General features: G+C 36.3%; 1 protein-coding gene across 3 annotated transcripts in view; it reads left to right on the forward strand.

The window, feature by feature from the left end:
* FGD4 (FYVE, RhoGEF and PH domain containing 4) overlaps positions 1 to 24,491 on the forward strand; it is a 183,534-nt gene that overhangs the window by 54,708 nt on the left and 104,335 nt on the right. The window contains exon 1 of one of the 3 annotated variants that reach the window (XM_019736677.3): positions 8,546 to 8,683. The exons of the other annotated variants lie outside the window; for them this stretch is intronic. Coding sequence (XP_019592236.3) covers positions 8,674 to 8,683 — 10 coding nt within the window. The 5' untranslated portion in view covers positions 8,546 to 8,673. Of the gene's footprint in view, positions 1 to 8,545; positions 8,684 to 24,491 lie in introns of those variants that run through there. 3 annotated transcript variants of the gene reach the window in all.

Raw genomic sequence — 24,491 nt, forward strand, 5'->3', positions numbered from 1 at the left:
CCTGGATTCCAAAATGAAAGAAGCAGAAGTTGCCAGGCTTCTTCAAGATTTAACCTAGAACTGGTGCAATGTCATTTCTGCCCTTTGCTGTTGGATAGTCGTAGGCCCAGTCCAGATTCAAGGAGGTAGAGTTATAGACCCCACCTCTTTGTGGAAATAGTCACAAAGAATTTGTGGCTATTATTAACCCTCTCTAATCAGGTAGGTTTGTTCGTTTTTTTGTTTTTTTGTTTGTTTGTTTTTAGTAGTACTGAAAAGGCATTCTTGGCTTAAATTATGAGTTGGTCAAAGTAATTTGTTCATCACTTGAAGAAAGGTTCAAGCTCTGAAAGGAGATTTAAAAGAAAACATTTACATATAAACAGCCTATCGATATCTGTTTGTGGACATTTTAAATGTTTCATTTCACTGGTGGACAGAAGTCTTTTGTTTTTGTTTTTTTTGGTAGAATTAAACTTAAAAATTTCTCGGGGGATCAAATATATGGTGATGGAAGGAGAACTGACTCTGGGTGATGAACACACAATGGGATTTATAGATGATGTAATACAGAATTGTACACCTGAAATCTATGTAATTTTACTAACAATTGTCACCCCAATAAATTTAATTAAAAAAAAAATTCTCATCAACAGAATAATACTTTTCAGTACCTTTGCTTGTGCCAAGATTTGTATGTGACGGGGACATCTGAATACATTTATATATCTTATTTGGTCTTAACACTGAACTGTTTGTGTTTAGTAAATATTGCTTTTTACTGTATATTATCAAATGCAGACAAATAGTCCCCTTCCGTAGACTGTCATTCTTAAAATAGGGACTAAATGCTGTTCAAGAGTTGTGAACAATGAAAGGCAGATTGTGGATATATGTAGAAATGATTGTGGTGAAGGCAGAGGGTGATAATGGGATGAAAGAATCCCAAGGTTTTCTGTCATTTGGAGCTTTTGTGTGCAGCTGTTTCCAGATTAGCAAGAGAGGATGAAACAGATGGCCGCAGAAGTTGCCTCTGCTTTTGCTTATTCACCCGAATCATCTTTTAGGTTAGCTCACACAGGCTAGTAAATGACTTCCTGAATTTGTTAAGCACTTATATTAGTAAATTTTCCCTATCCAATTTGGAGTTCTATTGAAAAAAAAATCAAGTTACTGCTCTATTACAATAGTGATTCAATGGAGTTTAAATACATCTTGTAGTTTTAAGACTCATAGAATCTGACTGACATTAAATCTTTGACCTTTAATTTTAGTTCCTATTTTTAGCCTTGGTTTCATGCTTTCGGATTTGTTTGTATATTATCTTGATTGTACCAATACTTTGTTCAATATTGAAATAATGTGAATATTTTTTCTTTCATTTGATTGTAAAAATGTTTGGGCCACTGCTATTTCCCTTACTTGCTTTCAGTTTTACTCTTCCACGTCTGAGTAGTTGTCAAGTGTGACTCATAATACACTGCCTCCTTGTCTCTCTCTCCTTGGCTCTTCTATTAATGTTTTTCTTTTTTATTCTCCTCATACCCTGCCAACTCTGGTGGAGTGACGTATTTAGGCTAGTATATATGAGTTGATTATGATACAGGTTGTTTGAGTCTATATGAGGAATCCTTCTAGCTTTTTCTTGATTCTCTCTACCCACTGTTCAACTTCCCTGTCATATCTTTGCCAACAGTTTAGAAAATGATGCCCACACTCTTGGTTTTCAGAAATTACCTTGTGTTTCTCCGCAAATTATAATTCCATTTGCATTGGGATACCCTAGTATGCACTCATCAATCCACAAGCAATTATTGTGTGTGAACAAATAACGCATTCTGGGAGACATAGAGGCAAACAGAAAATGATCAATGTTATTTGCTTCCCAGTCTCCAGTCTTCAAATTCTTCATTCTCAGTCAGATTTGAAATCTGGGCATGCTTTTCTGGAAGCTTGGATTATACATTCGTAGAATATTTGGGGGCAGGGTGTGGTCTGTGACTTATTTTGGTACTTCCAGGCCTTCACAGCTATATTTCACTCATCATTAGTAGGACCTCCCTTATTTCATGGTTTGTACAACCTACTATAGCCTCAGTATTTTGAACTCCAACTGTTAAGAATGTATTCTTGTATATATTTTTAAATTTTCTTGCACTTCGCTTTGGTAAGTATGACTCTCTGATTACCTTCTAGGCATTTTCACTTAAAATTCTCATTTCTAGGTTAAATAATTTCAATCCTCTTGATTTTTCTCATAGCCCACTTTTCCCCATAGCTTTAGTAAATTGTCCAAATAATCATATACAGTTACTATTCAACAGAATTGTTTTTTTCCAGTATAGATATTTAAGCAGTAAAATGCATAAAGTAGCAAAATTCAAAATTTCTACACTTACTCTTCAAAAATATAATTCATAAAATTATATAATGTAGGACATGGAAGAAACCTTTAAAGTTGTATAATTTAAAGGCCTCTTCTTGCACTATTATTGCACATGTAATGCAAGGTTTGATACATAGAATAAATATAATAATCCAAAAAAGGGAGGAAAACAGTGCTGTATGTAATCAGAGGGTACTTACTCTATCCTTCTTTATACCTCCGATCTCTTCTATTTACTCTTTTAATTGCAAAATTCCCTGTGGTGCTCTTTTGTTTCTTTGTAAACCATGTAAAGCCTCTCTTTCAGTAAAATCTGCTTATTTGCCCCAAATGGATGTATTCGTTTTTATTATTCTTGATTTTTAACTTTAGTTGTCCAAGATAATTTTGACTTCAAAAGCTTGTTCAGACTATGACTTTTTATTTTGGTAGCATTCACAAGCTATTTCTAGCTTATCATTTGGATTACTCTTAAAAGATAGACGCATGAAAACTATGAATTACTGATGAAAGAAATCAAAGATCTGAATAAATGGAGAGACATACTGTGTTCATGGATTGGAAAACTCTCAGTGTAGTAAAGATACAGTTATCCCAAGTTGATATATAGGTTTAACACAATTCCTATCAAAATTCTAGCAAGATTTTACTAGTTATAGGAAAGATTATTTTAAAATTTACGTGGAAAGGCAAAGTAACTGGAACAGCTAAAACAGTTTTGAAGAAGAAGAATACTGTGGGGAGAATCACTCCACCCAATTTTAAGACATTATGTAGCTACAGTAATCAAGGCTATGATATTGTCAGAAGGATAGACAAATAGATAAATGCAGCAGAATAGAGAATCCAGAGATAACCCCACACAAACATAGCCAACGGATTTTTGATGAAGATGCAAAAGTAATACAGTTTGTCTTTTCAACAAATAGTGCTAAGCAATTGGATATATATGGACAAAGAAAAAAAAATGAACATCAACCTAAACCTTAGACTATATATATATACATATGTGTGTGTGTGTGTGTGTGTATATATATATATATATATATATATATATATATATATATATATAAAAGTTAACTCAAAGTAGGTCATCAATTTAAGTGTAAAACTTTAAAAAAAACCATAGGCAAAAATCTTGAGGAATTGGGGCTTGGCAAAAAGTTCTTTGCCATGTCACTAAAAACATGAACCAGAAAACAAAAAATTGAGAAATAAGATTTCAGCAAAATTTAAAACTTTTGTTCTATCAAAGATTCTGTTAAAAAGGTGAAAAGACAGGTTATAAACTGGAACAAATATTTGGAAACCCTATATGTGACAAAGAACTCTATCTATCGAGCATATATAAAGAACTCTCAAAACTCAACAGTAAAAAATAAAAACCCTCAGTTTAATTAGAAAATGGGCAAACAACATGAAGACACATTTCACCAAAAAGGATATAGAGATGACAAATGAGAGTAAGCACATGTGGACACTCATCATATGCTCAGTCAGTTGCACTTCTGAGCATGTATCCCAGAGAAATGAAATCCACACTAAAACCTGGGCAACAGTCAGAATGGCTATCATCAACAAGACAAGTAGTAACAACTGTTGGAGAAGCTATGGAGAAAAAGGAACCCTCATACTCTGTTGGTGGGAATGCAGACTGGTGCAGCCATTATGGAAGGCAGTGTGGAGGTTCCTCAAAAAATTACAAATTGCCATATGACCCAGCAATCCCTCTCCTGGGTATCTACCAAAAAAATCTGAAAACATTTATACATAAAGACATGTGTGCTCCAATGTTCATTGCAGCTTTGTTTACGGTGGCCAAGACATGGAAACAACCAAAATGTCCTTCGATAGATGAATGGATAAAGAAGTTGTGGTATATATACACAATGGAATACTATTCGGTGGTAAGAAAAGTTGATATAGGAACATTTGTGACAACATGGATGGATCTTGAGAGTGTAATGCTGAGCGAAATAAGTCAGACAGAAAAAGCAGAGAACCATGTGATTTCACTGATATGTGGTATATAAACCAAAAACAACAAAAGAACAAGACAAACAAATGAGAAACAAAAACTCATAGACACAGACAATAGTTTAGTGGTTACCAGAGGGTAAGAGGGGAGGGAGGTGGGAGATGAGGGTAAAGGGGATCAAATATATGGTGATGGAAGAACTGACTCTGGGTGGTGAACACACAATGGGATTTATAGATGATGTAATACAGAATTGTACACCTGAAATCTATGTAATTTTACTAACAATTGTCACCCCAATAAATTTAAAAAATAAATAAAATAAAAAAAACCTGGGTAAGATGGTCGTGGCAGTTTTATTTGTAAAAACCGAAAGCTATAAACAACCCAATATTCATTAACGTGAATGACTAACCTAACTGAAGTCCATCCACAGTATGGAATTCTACGCAGCCATAAAAAAGCACCACACTATTGATACACGCAAGAACTTGAATCTCTGGGGCATTCTGCTGAGAGAAAAAAAGCCAATCTCAAATGTCACATACTATGTGATTCCACTTATATAGCATTCTGCAGATGACAACATGATAGAAATAGAGAGCACATTAGTGGTTGCCAGGGGTAACCTGGTGGGAAGAAAGGTGCTGGAGCTGACTAGATAAGGGTAGCATGAGAGAGTTCTTTGTGGTGATGGAATCGTTGAGTTATCTGATTGTGGTAGTGGTTACACCAATTTATACAAATGATAAGATGGCATAAACCTGAACACACATTGTATCTGTCAATTTCCTGGTTTTTATATTGTACTATAGTTATATAATATGACATAATTAGGGGAAACTGGACCTCTCTGTATTATTTTTGCAACTTCCTGTGAGTCTGTTTCAAAATTAGAAGTTTTTGTTTTTTGTTTTTTTAAAAAGATATACCCAGCCTGTAGTCCTGTGTTATCTACTACCCACAGGTTGCTTTTAGAATTTTAATTAAAGTACCATTTTAGTTCCTTGGTCACACAAGCCATGTGCAGTGCTCATGTGGCTGCCTTATTAGATGGAAGAAATACAGCACATTTCCATCACCACAGAAAGGTCAGTTGGCAGTACTGCTTAGACAGAACCCTCTATGATGCCAAATGCTATACGTGCGGGTACCCACACATTTCTTAGTGAACTGCTTTAAATTTATAAATCAAAAGATAATAGTCTGTGCCAGTAAAATTTAGAGGGAATGGATTAAACAAGACAATTTTTTAAAGTATCATAATTTTTGAGGCTATATCCCATATTTTAAGAAGAAGGGGAAGTGAAATATTTGGTTGATATTTGATATAGGAATAAAAGTTTTTTTCCTCATCTGCCAAGGCCATTGCAGTTTCTTTCCATGATGGCAATATAGGATATATGGTACAGGAAATGGGCAAAATAGATGGGATGGACAGGGAAGGGAAAGAGATATCAGCAGGAAAAGTATTTTAAATATTGCATACTTTTTCTTGTTATTTTCTGTTTATTAGTGACCGGCTTACCAATGGTAGCTTACCATTGCAGAGGAAGTGTGGTTTAGTAACCAGACCTTAAACCAGAATCTATTTCTGGCTCAAAGTGACCTTGAGGAAGTGACAAATTTACTCTTCTCATTCTCATAACCAATAAGTAAGTTAAAACAAGGTGTTGCTGGGTGGACTATAAGATATTCCAAAATGATCCTATGATTTTAGTTTATGTATAAAACTGTTTGCTTACAAGTAGATTCAATTCAAAGTTTTGAGGAATTTAGTTATGAAAACAGTCATATGATGGTGAAAGAGGAAGTTTACTTTAACAGGCATGAACAGTTTTAGGTTTTGAGTTTGGGGGTTAAAAACAAGAAAACTCAGACATAGGGTAAAAGTGTTTCTGACTCCATCCAGGTTAATAATTTTGAGACAACTTTCGGAGAATGAGCAGACATTTTACATTTTAGAGATCTGGTTTTGAAGTTAAACGGTCCAGGGTTTGAATTGCGACTCTACCATTTACTCTCTGGAGAAGTAATTTAACTTTAGTTTTCAGTTTCACCATATATGAAATGGAGCTAATAACACCTTTTTGTTCGGGTTGTTATGAGAAGGGAACATAATAAGTTAAGCATAAAGCTATAATTAACTGATAATAATATTAATTTTATTGAGACTTGGAATAAAATGATGGTGGTATTAAGAGCAGCTAAATAGTTTTGTTTGCTCTCCTTTTAGGAAGATTTATGTTTAACCACATTATGATATTTTTCAGGAGGTACTAATTTTAGCATTGTAACAAATTCATTAATATAATCGTTCCTAAAGCGATTCTCAAATTTAACTAATCATGTGTATGACTAAATTGATCAAAATCACTTCATTTAGAGCCAAGAAGAATAAATCTGTTTTTATAAAATCTAGCAGACCAAAATATATCGCAAACTAAAAAAGTAAAAGCACACATATGAGAGAAGTTTTATTTTAGTGTAATCCCTGCAGCATCACACAATACCTAAATAAACTGTGAAAAGGTTAGTTACTTATAAAGATATATAAAAATCTACAATGTACAATGTCAAATTATCAGAAAATATTCCATATGACTTTTCTTTATCTTTGCCTACCAAATTGCTCAAACTAGAACAAGAGCCAACATACTCATTAGTATGTTTCCAGACCTGCCTGTACACTGTGGCAGCGTGGTGGAGTAGTTTTCAGTTTTAGTTAAGAGTTCGCTGGCAGTGGTCAGTTTGAAGTTTCCTGCTACTCCTCTGAACTAGAGAGGAACCAAAAGTGCTGACAATCCTCATTTGACTCCATCACTCATGCCTGAGCACATACGCCAACACTTCCTGTGCAAAACCTACCCTGACTCTGCTGAGGACACCCCCAGCCTTTGGCTGACCTGGGGAGGATGGTGGCTTGGATTGGTGAAGTATGGAAAGTATTAGCCCCCAGTTAGATGCCACCACATTATATGAACATGCCGTGTGTGGTTTTTTTTTTTTTTTTTTTTTTTTTACCATACTCTTATTCTGTAGAGACCAGCTTTAAAGCTTGTAATAGTAACATTTGTTGACAGCAAGTGATTGTTGCAGGCAAGTTACTAGCTCTCAAAATCACTACCCTGTGAAAGTATTAAGCTGGATGACAGCATGTTTAAGACAGAGCTGAATTAGAAACATAATGCCATGGAAATTGCACTGAAAAAAATCTTTCAGAAGATTTGAAACATATATAACTTGTCTTCCTAATGTCAATATGGCTATCTCTATCCTACCTTAACACTCTTGGCCTCAGTTTTCTTATCCATACAATGGGAGGGTTTATAAGACTTAGTGATTTTAGAGTATGTTTCGCTAAGTAGTTTCCTCCATGATGCCACTTGTTGGTTCATAATCATAAGCTACAATAAATGTTTATTTAGTTTTACACATCAAAATTTCCTCAAGTACTTTAAGGTGGTATACTATTTTCAGTTTGTTTTTCTTTCAGAAACTTAGTAATTAGAAGAAGTGATATTGCAAAGTTGAACTGAGTCCAGGCATTATAGTTTTATTTTGACTAGAGTATCTGTACAGCACGTAAAAGGGAAATAAGAATTTGAATTTTATAATCATTCAATCCATGTGATGATAAACCTTTAGGTGTTTTGAGAAGTCTACGTTATATGATACATTAACTAAAACATGGACTTTAATCAGTAATTTTCTCTTATAATCATAGCAAGGATGAGAAATTTGCCCATTGGTGCCTTTCGCCCTTTAAAATCTTGATGTGTTTTTATGAAGAAGTTATTTGGGATTGCTAGATGACCTAGGAAGGAAATAGAGGCCCATTTGCTTTGGGGGAGATGGAGAGCTTAAACATGGTTTTATTATGTAGTATTTCTTATGACTTTCTAATGACCATGAAAAAAACAAACTTCCAAGATCCTTTAACACCTAAATTTGAAGGATAGTTTGTTATAAACCTAAAGGCTGTAACTACAATAAAAGCACATGTAGTTGGCCCCATCCGTCCCATTCCACCATAGTATTCTAGCGCTCACTACATTTTGAAATATCTACATGGAATTTTGAAATGCATTACTTGCGTAGTTCTTTGAGGCTCCATCACTGCTAGAAATAGTTATGAAACCTCGCTCTGCACTTCCCCATTAGTTACTTCTTACCACGTCGAACAAAAGTCGTGTGTGTGATATCTAAGTACAGAATGCCTATAGATTTTACCCACAAATCATAGATCCACATAATTCCTCCATGAGCAGGAAATGATGATTAATCAGAAGAGTAAAAGGCACCGCTGGATGTTTGAAAGGAATCCTTTATGGGGGGCTGTAAGTATTGTTATTTTTACAGTTTCCATTTGTGAAATATCTCAGGGTAAAAACATTTGAAAATTTTGAGTATACGAAGCATATGAACAGATAAAGTAACTGGTAAATTTCTTTTTGTTTACCACTAAATGATAAGTAATTTGTATCATTATTGAAAAATTACCATGGCTCTTGTTTAGAATGGTTTTATGATTTTAGCACAAAGGTGTACTTTTTTTTAATTTTCGTGGCTCACGTACGATTTACTTGACGTAATGGTGTTTCTCCCTGTGGATTCATAGCACAGCAGTAGAGAAAGTGAGCTGTGCTTTAAGTGAAATCTCTGTTTACCTTTCTTGTGGGAGACTTTTTATTACAATCTCTCTCCTCTTTGTTTCTAATCTCATTTTTCTTCCTTTTTTTCTGTTACTAATATGTAAGATCTATACTTTAGCCAGTTTCTTAGCACTTATTTTTGCACTTAATATTTTCTTGATCACCGATTCTTCAGGGATAAAATTTTCTCTACTTCTAAAACAGTAGCAAGGTACATTGGTAATGCACAAGTTTAGGATTTCTTGAAATTACATATGATTTATTAGAATTTGAAGTCTCATTGACCTGACTAGCATTGTGCCTTTATGTTCTTGTGGTCTTTCATATTTAACTAAAAAACCGTTTTAGGTGAATGTCTTTGATCAGAAAAACATTTTTAAGTATAAATTTTTGTTGGGTAGTAGAGAAAGAAATTAAACAGCCAGGTATAACTACCGGTAACATTTTGATGTGTTTTTTTTCTCTTTGTATCTCTTGTTTTGCATATTGTACATGGATATTATAGATGTAGTTTTAAAAATCATGCTTTTCCTTTCTCCCACGTAACATTAAATTATTTCATGTTACTAAAAATTTAATAGCTGTGTAATATTCTGTCACAAAGTAGTACTTTATTTTGGTTAACATGTCCTCTATTGTTAGATATTTAAAATTTTTCAAGATTTTGGATTATAAATAACTGAGAACACCACCATTTTTAAAGACTGTTTTGCAAGGTGCCTTGGGAAAAAAATCCTACCTTATTCTTTATTCAAGATACTAATAATAGCCTGACCTAAGAATTTTAAGGACAAATATGGAATTAGGATTTTAAACAAACCTGTTGGGTGCCATGTTTGTTTACATTTGTGGATCTCACATTTTTAAAAAAAACTTTCACTTCTATATGGCAGACAACCTATGTACTAGGTTTTTCAAATGTGGATTGCTTTCTTCATCGAGACAAACTGGAGTGGGATCTATAGAACTTTTCCAAATAGGTGGAACATTGAGGGAAACTGCAAGAGGACTTCCCCAACTAAGGCAGGTTCTTCTATGTCAAAAGCCTTGTGTGAATGGAAAACTAGATCCATTCATACAAGATAAATGCAGAGTGGGCTATGAAGATACCGGTGCCTGAATAACACAAATTCACAAGGCTTTGGCCAGAGTTTTTGTTTGTTTCACTAGATTAGATATGGCCTGAGATTCTCCCAATAATTCAGTCAGAGAAAAAAGAAAAAGTTTATTGTTCGAAATTCCCATTGTTTAGAGCCCCTTTGTCACAGACTTGCACCAAGATCTAATACTGACCTTTCTTGTGGAATGAAAGGAACTGAGTTTAGAGTTCTTCGAGTCTTCTATTTAAAACTATAAAGGCATGAAGATAAATTTTAATGGGGGAGAAATAGCTAGGGTAATATACAATCTAAATATGGAAGTTTGGAATATTATTCTTCAAGTAATTATTTTGGATCAGAAAATTTGATTGCAAGATGTCAGGAGATTTATGTTTTTCTTTGCCCTGCCTCTGCCTTCCCCTTGCTAGTTTAGATTGGTCATACAAGTTAACATCTTGACTTTTCTTTGTAAATGAGTAAAATTTTATTGGTTATGTGTTCTACTTAAATAATCATTTCTCATTTTTATTGTAACCTTAAAATTGAGGACTTGGTTCCTACTACATGTCAGATACACACACAAACACATATACCTATATATTTTACATTAAAAATAAGTCAAAGGAATATATTACAGGACCTATATATTTTATTCTCTAATGACAAGTATGAATAGATTTATTTATCAGACTGAAGGAGACTCAGAATTAGGCTGAAAACTGCAGTAATACTAGGAGGGTGTTTTTTGCCCCCGTTTTCTTTCTTTTGTATTTCAGGCCTCCCCACTTTCATATGCTGCTCTTCAGAGCGCGATACAGTGCACATAGCGCTCTGAGGATCAGCTTTGTAACTGAACCTGACGAAACTGACATTTCGTCCAGCACTTGCACACTTCTTGGCATTTCTCCTGCACATTTGTTTAATCTTTCCAATTCACTTGATCTCCTAGCTTTAGAACTGACAGCTGCAATTGCATATGGGGGTTCATGAAGTAGTTGAATAATAAAATGCCATGAACTAGTTCTTGGATAGTTTCACTGATGACTGAGTTGGCAACTCAGAAATGCTATATATTTATTTGGCAGGTCAGGTTGAACATTACCTTTATTTTACAGGAAAAGAGTTTATATATAAAAGGGATTGGTAACTGATCCTAAGTGATGTAAGTTACATTTCCTACATCTTAGTCTTACTGTTTATTGAGCATCTATTAGACACAGTGCTTTGTGTTACATGTACATAGTATCTAATCCTTAGAATAATTTTGTAAGAGAGGTGATATGACCCTATTTTTCGGATGGAGAAAGCAGACTCCATGAGGTTATATACTCATATCTACATATTTAGTCTTACATGGTAAATAGCAGAATTGGAATTCAAGTCCAAGATCATCTGTTCCCAAAGTTTGTGGCCTATCCATTACACACTGTAACAATAATATTTTTTGTTGTGAATAGTATTTTATTTCCATTTTGCTGTTGGTGGACATTGACTTTCATGATGAAAGGTACAATAAACATTATTATACATGTCTTTGTAGAATTATTGGGTATGGGGTATGCATATGTTCAGATTTAGGAGATGTTGCTTAAGTTTTCCATATTCTAGTTGTTCTATTTCCTTGCTAGTACTTTCTGTTGGTTTTAAACACTTTTAGCCATGTATTAGATGTCTAGTGGTATCGTTTTGTGATTTTAATTTGCACATCTCTGATGATTAATGGCTTTTATATGCTTATTGGAAATCTTCTTTTGTGAAGTGCCCAATCAAAACATTTGCCCATCATAAAAAAAAAAAAAAATGGGTTGTATTTTTGTTTGAGTTCTTTATATATTCCAGGTCTAGTCCTTTGTCCAAATTTTGAATTACAACTTTTATTTTTTTATCTCCTGTACGTCTTCCTTTCTTATACTTAGTGATGTCTTTTGAATACTGATGTCCAATTTCAGTCTTTCCTTTATAGTTAGCTCTCTGTGCTCTTCTTAAAAAAACCTTTGCCTATCCAAAGGTCATAAAGTTGCTTTCCTATAGTATTTCTAGAAGCTTTATTGTTTTACCTTTCACATTTAGGTCTATGATCCATCTGAAATTGGTTTTCAAGAAAGATGTATGGTAGGGGTCAAGATTCACTTTTTTTGTCTCATCTGAATATCTAGTTTACTTAGCGTCATTTATTGAAAAGACTGTCCTTGGCCCACTTTTCCCAGTGACAACTTTGTTTTATGGTTTTGGCTGTGAATTCTGACATTTGACATTTCCAAAATCTAAACCAGGGGTGTCCAAAGTGCGGCCCACAGGCCAACTGCGGCCCATGATCCATTGTTAATTGGCCTGCAGCAAATTCCAAAAATATATTTAGTTTACTTAAATAAACCAGGTGAGGCAATACGTACTTCACCTCAAGGGAGTGGCCTGGCTATTTGTGTATTTTACCGCATATGGCCCTTGGTGAAAAACGTTGAAAAAAGTTTGGACACCCTTGATCTGAATCATCTCAAATTCTTTTTGTAGTTTTACTTAAATTGTCTCAAGCATGGACCATGTTTCCTATTTCATCTCATATCACCTCGTATAGTGCTTTGTGTACACTGTAGGAAAGAATAGAGAATTTACCAGTCGTGGAAATGTTCTTATTAATGGGGAGACTGCAGTTGGGGTATACAAAGTCAGACAATTAAGTTCACAAACTCATCCTAGAAAAAGTGCTACATACCTCACTGCTGAATATCACTACGGTCACCTTCGAAGTACTCTTCTTGGGAAGATATGCACTGACACCAGTGTGTAGTCCACCCTTCAAAGCAATTTTGGAACTCTTTTTCTGGAATGGCCATCAGAGCTGTCATCGTATTACCTTGATGTCCTGAATGTCATCAAATGTCTTCCTTTCAATAGTTCCTTTATTTTCAGGTAAAGAAAGAAATCATTGGGGGCCAGATCAGGTGAGTAGGGAGGGTGTTCCAATACAGTTCTTTGTTTAGTGGCTAAAAATTCCCTCCCAGACAGTGTGACCTGGTGCATTGTCGTGATGCAAGAGCCGCGAATTGTTGGTGAAAAGTTCAGATCGTCTAACTTTTCACCCAGCCTTTTCAGCGCTTCCAGATAGTAAACTTGGTTAACTGTTTGTCCAGTTGGTACACATTCATAAGGTATAATCCCTCTAATATTAAAAAATGGTTAGCAACAGCAGTGCAACAAGTTCGCAAACTTAATTGTCAGACATACATAGTATCACTGAAGTGGAAGGAAGGGGAAATGGCGAAACATTGCTGGATGGAAACAGTTTATGTGTTGTTTCCAGGTCTTCCTAGCTGCACTTTTCCCATAAATTCCTTTCCACTGAAAATTATGAAGATTTGGATGATAGTCCCTCTCATTTGATTGTAAACAACTATCAGAGGAATCATTCATTCAAATCAGAGTTCTCTAGCTGCACTAACTGATGTGTTCTGTATGGGTAATCTACATATAGTTTACCAGAGTGGAGACCGTTTTTCCCCCTCATTTGTTTTGTTTCATTGGTTCTTCTTGATAGCCAATTTGATTTTTAAGTAAAGGATTCCATGAAAAAATTTTGGTTTTGGCCATAATGAAGTAATGTATATTGGAATATCCTCCTGCCATTGAAAAAAGCCCTGTAAAACAGTAAAAATATACTCAGCACCTTTTTTGCAGGCATGTAAGCCTTACATACTTACATTAGAAAGACAATAAGGTTTAGAATCAATGATGTGAGCTTCTGCCTGAAGAATTTAGAAAAAAAGCAAATTAAACCAAAGGTAAGTAGGAAAAAAGTAATAAACATAAAAGTTAAAAATACACAATGGAGAACAGGCAGAATAAAAGAAACAAAAGTTTGTTTCCTTGAAAAGTTTAAGAAATTGATATATCCCTATCAAGACTGATCTGGAATGTGAGAAGGCAGTTCCAACATCAGGATTCTTACAGATATTAAAAAGATCATAAGTGATTATTATGAACAACTTTATGCTGATAAATTCTACAACTTAGATAACGTAGACAAATTCCTTTCAAAGACAAACTAAATAAAACAAACCCTGAAACAACAGAAATTTGAATAGCCCTACTACGTAAAGGAATTGAATTTTCAATTTAAAGTCTTCTAACACAGAATGCCAAGATGCGGCTGGCCCAGGAACCACACTTTCTAAGAACCGCTGTGTTAGGCTGTGAGGTCCATGAGGACAAGGAATAACTTTCAAAGCTCTTTTTATGATCTGCGGGGGACATTCTTGGTAAATGTTAAATAGAATCGAATTGAAGGACGTAGAACTAAGTAGAGAGTTTCACTCCCCTTCAGAAATCTAACGATTTTTTTGCCTTCTTTCTTTGCTAAGGAACCTTTGGTTTTCTCTCTGCTTCCTTTCAGAAAATGTGTATACTCTACTGAAATGAGAGTGCTGTAATTCCTTGTGTTTATGAAACTACATGTGATTAGGACTGCCTCAGGATTTCCTTGGTGAACATCTAAAGCACATTGCGTTGAAGTGTGGGCTGTAATGTTTCAAGGCATGCTACTGTAATTTAAAATCATTGATCCTAGTTTCTTATATGAGTTCAACCAAAAATAACATCGACCTTCTTTCTAGCAACGGCAATTTGGTTTTTGTGGTGTGTTTTTTTGAACGCAGGGCAATGTGTGTGTTTGTTTCCTGGCATTATAGTTTATTGAACATTCTGTTGTCTGATTTTAAAGAAAGACCTAAATTGCAGCATCCCAAATATTTCTTAAATTCAAGGATTTGATCCAGCATTCAGGATTTTAAGTTGAAAATCCTCTAAAGTGAACAGCATTTAGGAGGCTATTGGCAAGCCTTATTAGAAAGTCAGACAGTGACTCTGAACAGTGAAGAGCTCAATCTGCAGGAGAAAACTGTACATCAGCTGAAAATAAAGTCTCTTTTGAGTCAGATTACAAGTCTTTTGGGGCAGAGAGTTTTGTTTATTTGAAGACACTTGAAATAAATATACAGATATTTATTGGGCCATTATAGAAGTTACGTTCCTGAGCATAGCCAACCGCTATTAAATCAGTTAAGTAGCTTAACTGCATATCAAAGTCTTCTCTCAAACCCCAATTACCCTGGCATGATTGAGAAAAAAATGAAGCAAACTCTTCTTTTGAAATGATTTAATAAAATTTCTTACAGTGTATAATATTCAGAAAAATCCCCAATCCTGATATGTGTTATACAAAAGCTTTTAAGGAAATGAATGAAAATGCTAATCACGATTATGTCTACATGGTGGTTTTATAGGTGATTTTAATTTTCTACTATTTCAGTAATTTGCAAAAACATGTTACTTTTTTGTCATTTAGTTATTTTTATTGTTTAATGGAAATATTTGGAAGAGTTAACGAGAATAAAGCAGAGATTTTTCTCAGAGTAAGCTTAGCAGTTAAAATTAGTTATAGCTCACATTTTAAATATACTTAGAAATATATTCAACAGAGTGTATATCTGAAATTGCTATAGTTTTTAATAAAAGGATAAAACAGGATGTATAATTGCTTTCGAAAAAATAAACTATTTGTAACATACCCATATATATAGGTAAATGAATGTTCAGAAAATAATCTGGAACAAGTACCCCAAGATATTAATAGGGGTTATCTCTGAGTGATGAGAGTAAGGTACATTAATTATCTTTTTGCTTATTCTCTTAAAAATTGTTTTGCAATGAATATGCATTACTAGTTTATAAAGTTTTTTTTTTTTTTTTTAAAGCACGTATGGGAGTGAGCATTGCTTCCAGCTTTGACAAAGATGTAAAGCTGGTGCTGCCCTAAGCACAGCAGCCCTGCTCTCCAGTGACAGACAATGAAAGTGGAGACGCATGAAGAGAATGTAGTTGAATGCTTATGGACTGACCGGCTGTAATAGACTTCTGGGTCAGCTGACTGTACGTTGTGCTTTTAAGAGGAAAACTCCATGGTGTGAGCTCATTGGAATAGTGTTGAGATTTAGATGACTGCCAGGTTTAGGTCATGAGGGTAAAGTCTCGGTCATAGCTAGGGTAAATGGAGCTCTAGCATCAAAGCTGACAGGTGGTCATTGTCCAGCCACCCTGGAGAGCAAGGAAATAGGGAACTGCAAAAATATTTAAAAAATGGTTTTCACTTGATTTGCAGGCTCGCTGTGTGGACCTTTCTTTTTCAGTTTTCCCTCAGAAAACATACGAGTGTAGTGTATCAGTGAGCTCTATAGGGTTCTTCGTTATCTCTTGGGCTGCCAAGCATCTCCTCTTTGAACTCTACTCTGTTGTCCTGGAGAAACTGTGGTATCTTGATAAGTAAAGTTCATTAGTCCTGGGACATAAGCTTCCTGCCTATAGGTTCCTTGAGACTAGAGAGCACACTTGCTGCTTGACTTATTTCAGAACTTGTCACCCACTCCTACTCCCAGTAGCTCAGATGTGCCTATGACCTGGTTCCACGGTCACTGCCTGGGTGAGTTGGAGTGGTATAGCCACTTTTTATTCTTTTGTTCTTTCAACCTCTGTGACAAGCACCTACCGGACACTGGGGATTCCTCGGTAAACAAAACAAAGCTCCCGTCCTCCTGGAGTTTACCTTCAAGGGTGGGAGCCAGAAATGTAAAATGAGTCCAAAAGAAACGTTTAATATAATGTTGGGCGGTGATAAGTGCTATTAAACAACAATAAACAGAGCAAGGTACTGGGATGAGTAGAAAGAAACAGAGACAGGGTTGTGAGGAAGGAAAGACCTACCTGAGGAGGTGGCATCTAAGTGCAGACTTACATGAAGTGTGTTATGGAAGCAAGAGGAAAATCTGGGTGAAAATGTTCAGGCAGAGGGAACTGCAAGTGTAAGGGACCTGAAGCAGGAATGAGCCTTGGCAGGGAAGTACAGTGGTACCTCAGTTTTCGGATGTCTCCGTTGACGAACATTTCGGTTTACAAACTCCGTAAATTTTATGGACCTATTGTATCAATAGGTAGTAAAATTCATACTAAATTTTCAGTTTTAGGGGTTGATTTTAAAGCTCTGGAATGGATTAATCCATTTTGCATGACTTTCCATGGGGAAACTGCACCTCGGTTTTCCAACGTTTCAGAACTCGAACAGTCTTCCGAAACGGATTATGTTAGAAAATCTCGAGGTACCACTGTATTTAAATTCCTACAACACTGTTACCGGGACTAGCTCATAGCAGATAATAAGGTCTTTACTTTCACCCCCTTCCAACCATATACTCAGTAAGATATTCTTTAGCTTGTTTTCTTATAAAGATTAAAAGCTTCCATTCAATCAGCGGGGTCCTGTGTTTGAATTGATGACTTCATATTTTGCCAGTGAATTACTATGTACCATCTAAACACATATACTTGTGGTTCGTTTCATGAACGTTTCTTCAGTGAATGTTAATTGATCTCACCTGATAGATTGGATGTGATGGAGGCGGTAGAAGGTGGAGAAAGAGATGAAGAAAGGGGTCGCTGAAGAGAGTCCTATAGAAAGAACCAGGAGAGTTGGTCATGAGGCACCCTGGAGGAAAGTATGTCAAGAAAGAAAGTGAGATGTGCTCCGAGAAGCCCGGGGATACAGGGACTAAATGGGGAGCTGAGGATTCGACAGTTAGAATGTCCCCACTGGTCAGCTGTGTGTTGGTGTGACTGAGGTGGGCTGAGGAGCTATGAGGTGAGGAAGTAGCGGCAGTGCCTGTAGAGTTCCCATCTTTTGAGAAGTGTGAACGAGACAGAAAGGAACAAGGTTAGACAACTTGACAAGAATATGAATGGAGCTTTTTTCCGTGATAGGAAATCATTTCCTTGTTATTCTTGGCTCAAGAGTAAACAGTTGCTTACCCCTGCCCCCTTTTAAACATGTTTAAAATTTCGTACAGCTGTATAGTTTGCCGGGTATGCAAAGAGAATTCACTTAATGGGATCTCACCTTTTCTTGAGAGAAAGGTGCCAAATATGCTATACCTGTTTCTTAGATGAAAGCCCCAAAGCTTAGTGGTTGTTGCAGAGAACTCATCCCACTAATAAGTTGTGGGGCAAGAATTTTTATCAATATTCCAGCCCAGAGCTTGGGACTCTGTATTTATAGCATTAATTAACCATGATTTGCCCCATGTTCAACCAGTTTTCCTCTGGTTACCCCAAAAAAGAATCCAGAGCATTTAGATAGAATTTACAGGCTGAATAACAAGGTTTTCAGAACACCTCTGTATGTTCCCCCCGCACACACACCCATCTCACCCACCTGTGCACTCTCATATATACACACACCATCCAGCCTACATACATATCCCGTCAAACACACATCTTAAAGTCGGGCACCTTCAAATGTTTACGATGGATACGCCACAGTCCTAGTCTCAAAGGACCCTTGCCCACAAAGCGTGGCTCCTGTCTTTTCAATACTTTCCTCTTTCTGGGATTTGGACTTGGGGTAGAAAGGTAAAAGTTAGGTTAGAGAGAATTGATTTTATAAAACTAGACTAGAAGCCATAAATAAATCCCTAGGTTTCAACAATAAGGGTTCAGTTGATCATTATATTGCTTTTTCTCCTCACAGAGGAAACCCTGTAGAACTTAAGCTAAACAGCTTTGTGTACATTTGGTCTAAAGCAACAGTTGTTTACATGCTTTGGTCCTTTTGGATACTTTTTGATTTACAAGGATTAGCTGTTTAGCATTGGATTTTATGAGTACAAAACCTGTTACAATTTTCATTCAGATCTCAGCCCCTAAAATATGAAAAAGGAGGTTCATAACGTTGATATTTTGATAATTTTTACAAGATGGCATATTGGTGTATCTTTGCTGCTTACCTAGTGCTATATACCTGTATCACTGTTTTAGCTTGTTAATGCCATTTCCCCGCACCCACAAGAAGTAAAAGTCTTTGTTTCTCAAACGTATTACAAACTATCAAGAGAAAGGAGCCAATGTTTCCTTTTTTTGTTTATAGATTTTAGATCGGAAGTTTGCAAATTGTGGAATCTCCTAAGTCTTGTTTATAGAACATTCTTTGTTCTTAATCCTTCTTTGCCTTGTCACATCCTCTCAAAATATGTAACATACGTATATTTATTAATGTAATTAATATATTAGCATAAATATATACTGTATTGTACATGTGTACTCCCTGTAGAGAGTCTTCACTTTCATATATTTTATAAATTTTCTTAACAAAACAGAAGAATTTAAACATCTAGATTCCAATTTGGATGAGTCATTTCTTGAAAGAATGGAGAAGAATGAGGAGTGTGGAAGGCAGCACACCAGGACCCAGATGCTTGTATAATTTCCTTCCACCTCTGTTTTAGAGTCAATATTAAGGATTTGGAAGGAGAGGGAATATTACCCTAATGAAGGCAGTAACAAATAGTCTAATGATGTGAAGAATTGGATCCCATTTTTTTCATTTGACTTCCAGTTTTAATTAAAAAGTATCCCTGGGGCATTGGTAGACCTGGTTTAGAGTCCTGAAAGTTGGACTTTATTGAAAAAGTGCTGCTAATATGAGAGCCCCTAACACAGACTTATCCTCCTCAAACACTTGTTTTCTTTGCAGTGTGGTACCTGGGCAGGTCCCAGAAGGGAACGCACTTCTCTGAAATGCTAACCACAATAGAGGAATGACAGGCAATTTTTAAAAAAATGCTTCCATAAAATCAGGCTAGACTCTACTCCATCATTTTAACCCCCTGCAAACTGGGCAAAGTTCCATTTATCTCAATGTGTTTTCTTTTACATGTAAGGTACTCTGTACCCTGCAAATACATTTTTGTTGTAAATCATCGCAAAAGGAAAACGAATTGCAAAAGAAAAAAACAGTCACAGTAAAAAAAAGACAGCAACAAACAAACAAAACTTGCATATTAAGTAAAAATACAAAGTTCATGGTCACAGACTGAAAATATCTAAGGAAATGCCACCTCTTTACAGATGTATTTTGTGTTTCAGTGTCTGTGGCTGGTTCGCTCTGTTGTTTAATCTGGTGCTGTGTAGGCTTACGTGGTAAATCTGCTCTCCAATTAGGATAGGTAACTTGAGTCTTTTTCATTGTCACAGACTCCAACCCTAACAATTTCCAGTCACTTCATCATATAAACCATTCGTTGAAAAGGAGTTTCAGCAAGAGTAGGAAGAGAACGTGGAAAGCGCAGAACGGGCGGCCCTGTTACTGAAAGTGCACCCTACACGGGGTGCCTTTGTGCAGGTACAGTTGCCGTCTCACCTGGTGCTTCAGTAACACCTGCTCAGACCATTGTCACACCACATCTAAGGGTTGTACCCAGAAAATTGTAGTATGCCGTGTCCTTCTGGGAAATACATATTTGTTCTTGTCCTTGTTGCTCTTGCCCTTTCTCCTTTTCCTCTGAAACCAGTAAGAATGAGAAAGAACGCTCTGTCTTCTAACATTCATTCTTATTATTGTAGAACAGAAAAGGTCTTTGGAGATGATCGAACCGAGCTCCCTCCTTTTGGGACTGACCGGCACAGGACCAGAGAGAGTAAATGGTTTGTCCAGGTCATACCACTGGCTAAGCAGGGACAAAAGTCCAGGATTCTGAATTTCTAATTAGGGAGTCTTTCTATCGTTAGCTTCACAAAAGCTAAAGTGCTTAAAGACATCGTTCCCAAAATATGTGCCTAGCTGCTCTGGGGTACCACTGCCAACTCACAGGGGTGTACCTGCAGGGTATTTTGAAATTCCAAGGGAAACACAGACATCTATTGAACACTATGGAAACTATTAGCTCCAGGGGGCTCACAGTTTTAGTGTTAGATTATACTGTATTTCTTTCAAAAACATCGGAGTTTTGCAGAGCTGGGGTTTTGGTGAGTTACTGTGATAACAGGCAAGTACCTAGTAAAATCAGTGTGTAACAGGAAATGAGGATGGAGGCATCTAATATGAACCTAAGGCATGAGAGGCTGTGCAGGGCCCAACAGGCCCCCATATCCCATTAGTAAGTAGTGGTAGGGAGTTAAGAATGGAATAAATTTTTCCATTTTTCTTGAAATTGTTTTATACTATGTTTTCCAATGGTGCCAAGGCGCTCGGTCAAGAATAGTTATTAAGTTGTTTACTTAATAAGTGGAGCTCTTGAGGGATTGCTATTGGCTTGGGGCATCATGAAAAAGTTACTGGGATGCTAAGGACTCCGTGATTCAAAAACGTTTGGGAACCTCTCACTTAAAGTATCTTCTTGTATGAAGCTTCTTACCAAGGAAAAGAGACAGGCTGAGTAAGGGTGAATGAAATGGGGTGTATTCAGTGGTGAGGGGAGGCAGAACAAAACTCCAGGGTTGTTGGATCACTGCTTAGCCGCACATTGGTTGTTGGTACAGCAGATTCTAGGCAAGGTTGCCTCCTGCTCAATATTTGAAGAAGATAAACTATCAGGCTACTCTGCTTCCAACACCTTTTTATAGGGATTACTGGCTCTTTGTCACATGCCCTGCTGCTTACTTTTGGGGGCCCTGGTATTAGGTTGTGGGCAGTGTGGCTTACAGTGTGACATGTGGAAACAATGTCAGAGCACTCAGAGGTGTGGAGCTGAAGAGGTCACCACTGCTTTCTTGCCTGTCTTAGCTCTGCCGTTGTTTTCCTTTTTGAGTAATTTTCATAGGATCAATCTGCTAGAAACTGTGAGCCAGCTTCTTTTTAGTTTTTATATGGGGTCTTGCTAGTTAGTAAATCTACCCAAGAACACAGTGGAGGGAACCTTGAAAAATATCTGTAGGAGGAATGAATAATATTTTTAGAAAATTATCATTTGACATTAAAAATTGTGGAAAACAGGAGAGCAACGTATCACCAATATTTATTTCTCACAACTGCTTTTACACTTTTGAGGTAGGTAACCTAGGCTTTTTCCCCCCAAGAATCCTTCCCTTTTTATGAACATTTACTCATAGTAAATGTTCAGATGTGTTTTCTAAGTAGCATAATGACTTAGACCTAAGCTTTGGTCTCATGAGGGTCTAGTCTCAGCGATGAGCTATAAGGCAAAGAGCTTAATTTCTGAGTCTCAGTTTCCACATCTAAAAAATAAGGATATTAATGTGTTCTTCCTAGTTCCTGTGAGATTTAAATAAAATATTTGTAAAGTGCTTATTAGAGTGCCTAGCACATACTAGGGACTCAGTGATAGTACATTGTCATTCATATACCATCAATATTTCCCTTTTGCCACATAGTCTTTATGACCATGTTTTTAATAACTGCATGATATTCTATCAAGTTGTATGCATTCTTATATGTGTAACTATTCATCTATTATTAGATTCTTAGGTTGCCTCTAACTTTGCACTAGAATAAAAAATTCTGCAGCACACTGTTATTCATTCAGCAGATTTGATAAGTGCCTCCTGAGAGCCAGGACCTTTGCTTGGCATTGGGAACACAGACTGCAGAGTGGCACAGTCCTGGCCTTGAAGGGATCACAGTCTGCAGGGGGAGATGTGTACAGATGACTCTGGCCTGTGGTAAACACCATCACCTCCCAGGTTACTGAGAAAATGAAGAGGAGGGGAGAAAATGTCAGACTCTGCCTGGAGAGCTCAGGGAAGGCAGGAGAGGGTTGTAAGAGATGAGTTAAGCGAGGGCTTTTTAAGCCATCATACAGATTTGGGTTTTTATTCTCAGTGGAATCGGAAAGTCGGTGTTGAGAAGAGAATTGGCTTTATCCACTTAGGTTTTACAGCCTGTTAGGGGACAAAAGGGAAGCAGAGAGTTCAATTAGGACATTATTAGAGAATCCAGGTGAGAGATGGTGTGGCCTAGGTGGGAGTGGTAGAGGGGGTATGAAGTGGCCAGATTGGAATAGTCCACAACATGAAGGTTCGATGTGAGGTGTCCAAGAAAGAGAAGAGTCAACGATGGACTTCTAGGCGTTTAGCCTGAGTTGATTGGAAGGGTGGAGTTGCCATTTCCAAAAACAAGGAAGGATTCGGGAGGAGCGGGTTTGGAGAGAAAATCAGGAGTTGTTTGAGGATATTATGTTTGAGCTGTTTATTAAACAGCTAGGGAGAGATGTTCGATAGGTAGATGTAGGAGTTTGGAGTTACAAATGCAGGATGAATCAGTATATTTATGGCATAACACGTTTTAAAATTTGGTACCGTTAGTGCTTTTAGCCATCACTCCTCTCGTATAGAATTTCCTTTGGTATTTTCATCTTTTTTAAAAATCCAAGTAAACATCAGAGTCACTTTGTTAAATTTATGTTTTAAAGTATATTGGAAATTTTACTAGAAGATTAGATGTATAAATTTACTAGAAGACTAGAAGTCTTTTGGGTAGGCTTGGCATATTTAAAATGGATCTTTGTATCCAGTATCACATTGTCTTTCCACTTAGTTTTCCTTTTATTTCTCCCAATAAGAGTTCATTTCCCCCCCCACATATATCACATACATTTCTTGATAATATTATTCCCAAGTGTCATACACTTTTTGTTGCCATTGTTAGTAAATCTTTTTTCATTGGTATTCTGGTAGGTTTTGCTCGTATAAAGGAATTACTGTATATTGATATATTTGGCTACTTTATGAAACTTCTGGCACTGTAAATAATTCCAATATTTATTGGAATTATTCCAATATTCCAATATTCCAATAAATATTCCACCTGGTTTCTTTGATTTTTCTTTTCACCTAGGAGTAGAATCATATCACCTGCAAGTAATAATTTTGTCTTTTTCTTTTCAATATTTGTGTCTCCCTTCTGTTCTTGCCAAGAAAAAGAAATCCTAAATTTAAGATATAGGGGGAAACTACAAAATAAGGAGGCAATTAATACCTAAAAAAATCTAGTCACAGCTTACTATGTTTGTTTTGTTTTGTTTTCACTTTAGGCTTGTCCTAATTATTTCATTTCCTAGTCCTTTTATAAATTCAATTTTGATGGCCTTTTTGTGTGCCTACAGCTTCTCTGTTTTGCATTTGTGCCTTATCTTGAATGGTTGATTTTGGTGCGGTGTATTTGGTTTTCAGCCATTTCACTCTTCCGAGGACTTATTTTGGTTGATCACCACGGATTGGGGGAAAAAGCTCTTTTCCTACTGAGTCAGCATTTAACTTTCATGGATGGGGGGGGGGGGGGGAGGAACCCAGCAGAGAGTACATAACCAAACGCCTTCAAGCCTATAATTGGATAAAGTGCTAATGAAAAATTTAAATTCAATAGCTTTCCCCCATCCCATCAACATCACTTAAAAAACAATTGTTTTGAAAGCTGTTGTTTTCACACTAAAATACTGTAGTTTTGCAAGGTTGAAAATTATTTTTGTTTAAAAAATCTAAATACAAAACCTGTATCACTTTTGATGTAAACTGCAAATCAGAGAACAACTTGGCTGATGCCCCTTAGATATATTTGTAGA

This window comes from Rhinolophus sinicus, chromosome 1, assembly GCF_057876585.1.
Source record: "Rhinolophus sinicus isolate RSI-liver-muscle chromosome 1, RSI-T2T, whole genome shotgun sequence".
Classification (NCBI taxonomy): Eukaryota; Metazoa; Chordata; class Mammalia; order Chiroptera; family Rhinolophidae; genus Rhinolophus; species Rhinolophus sinicus.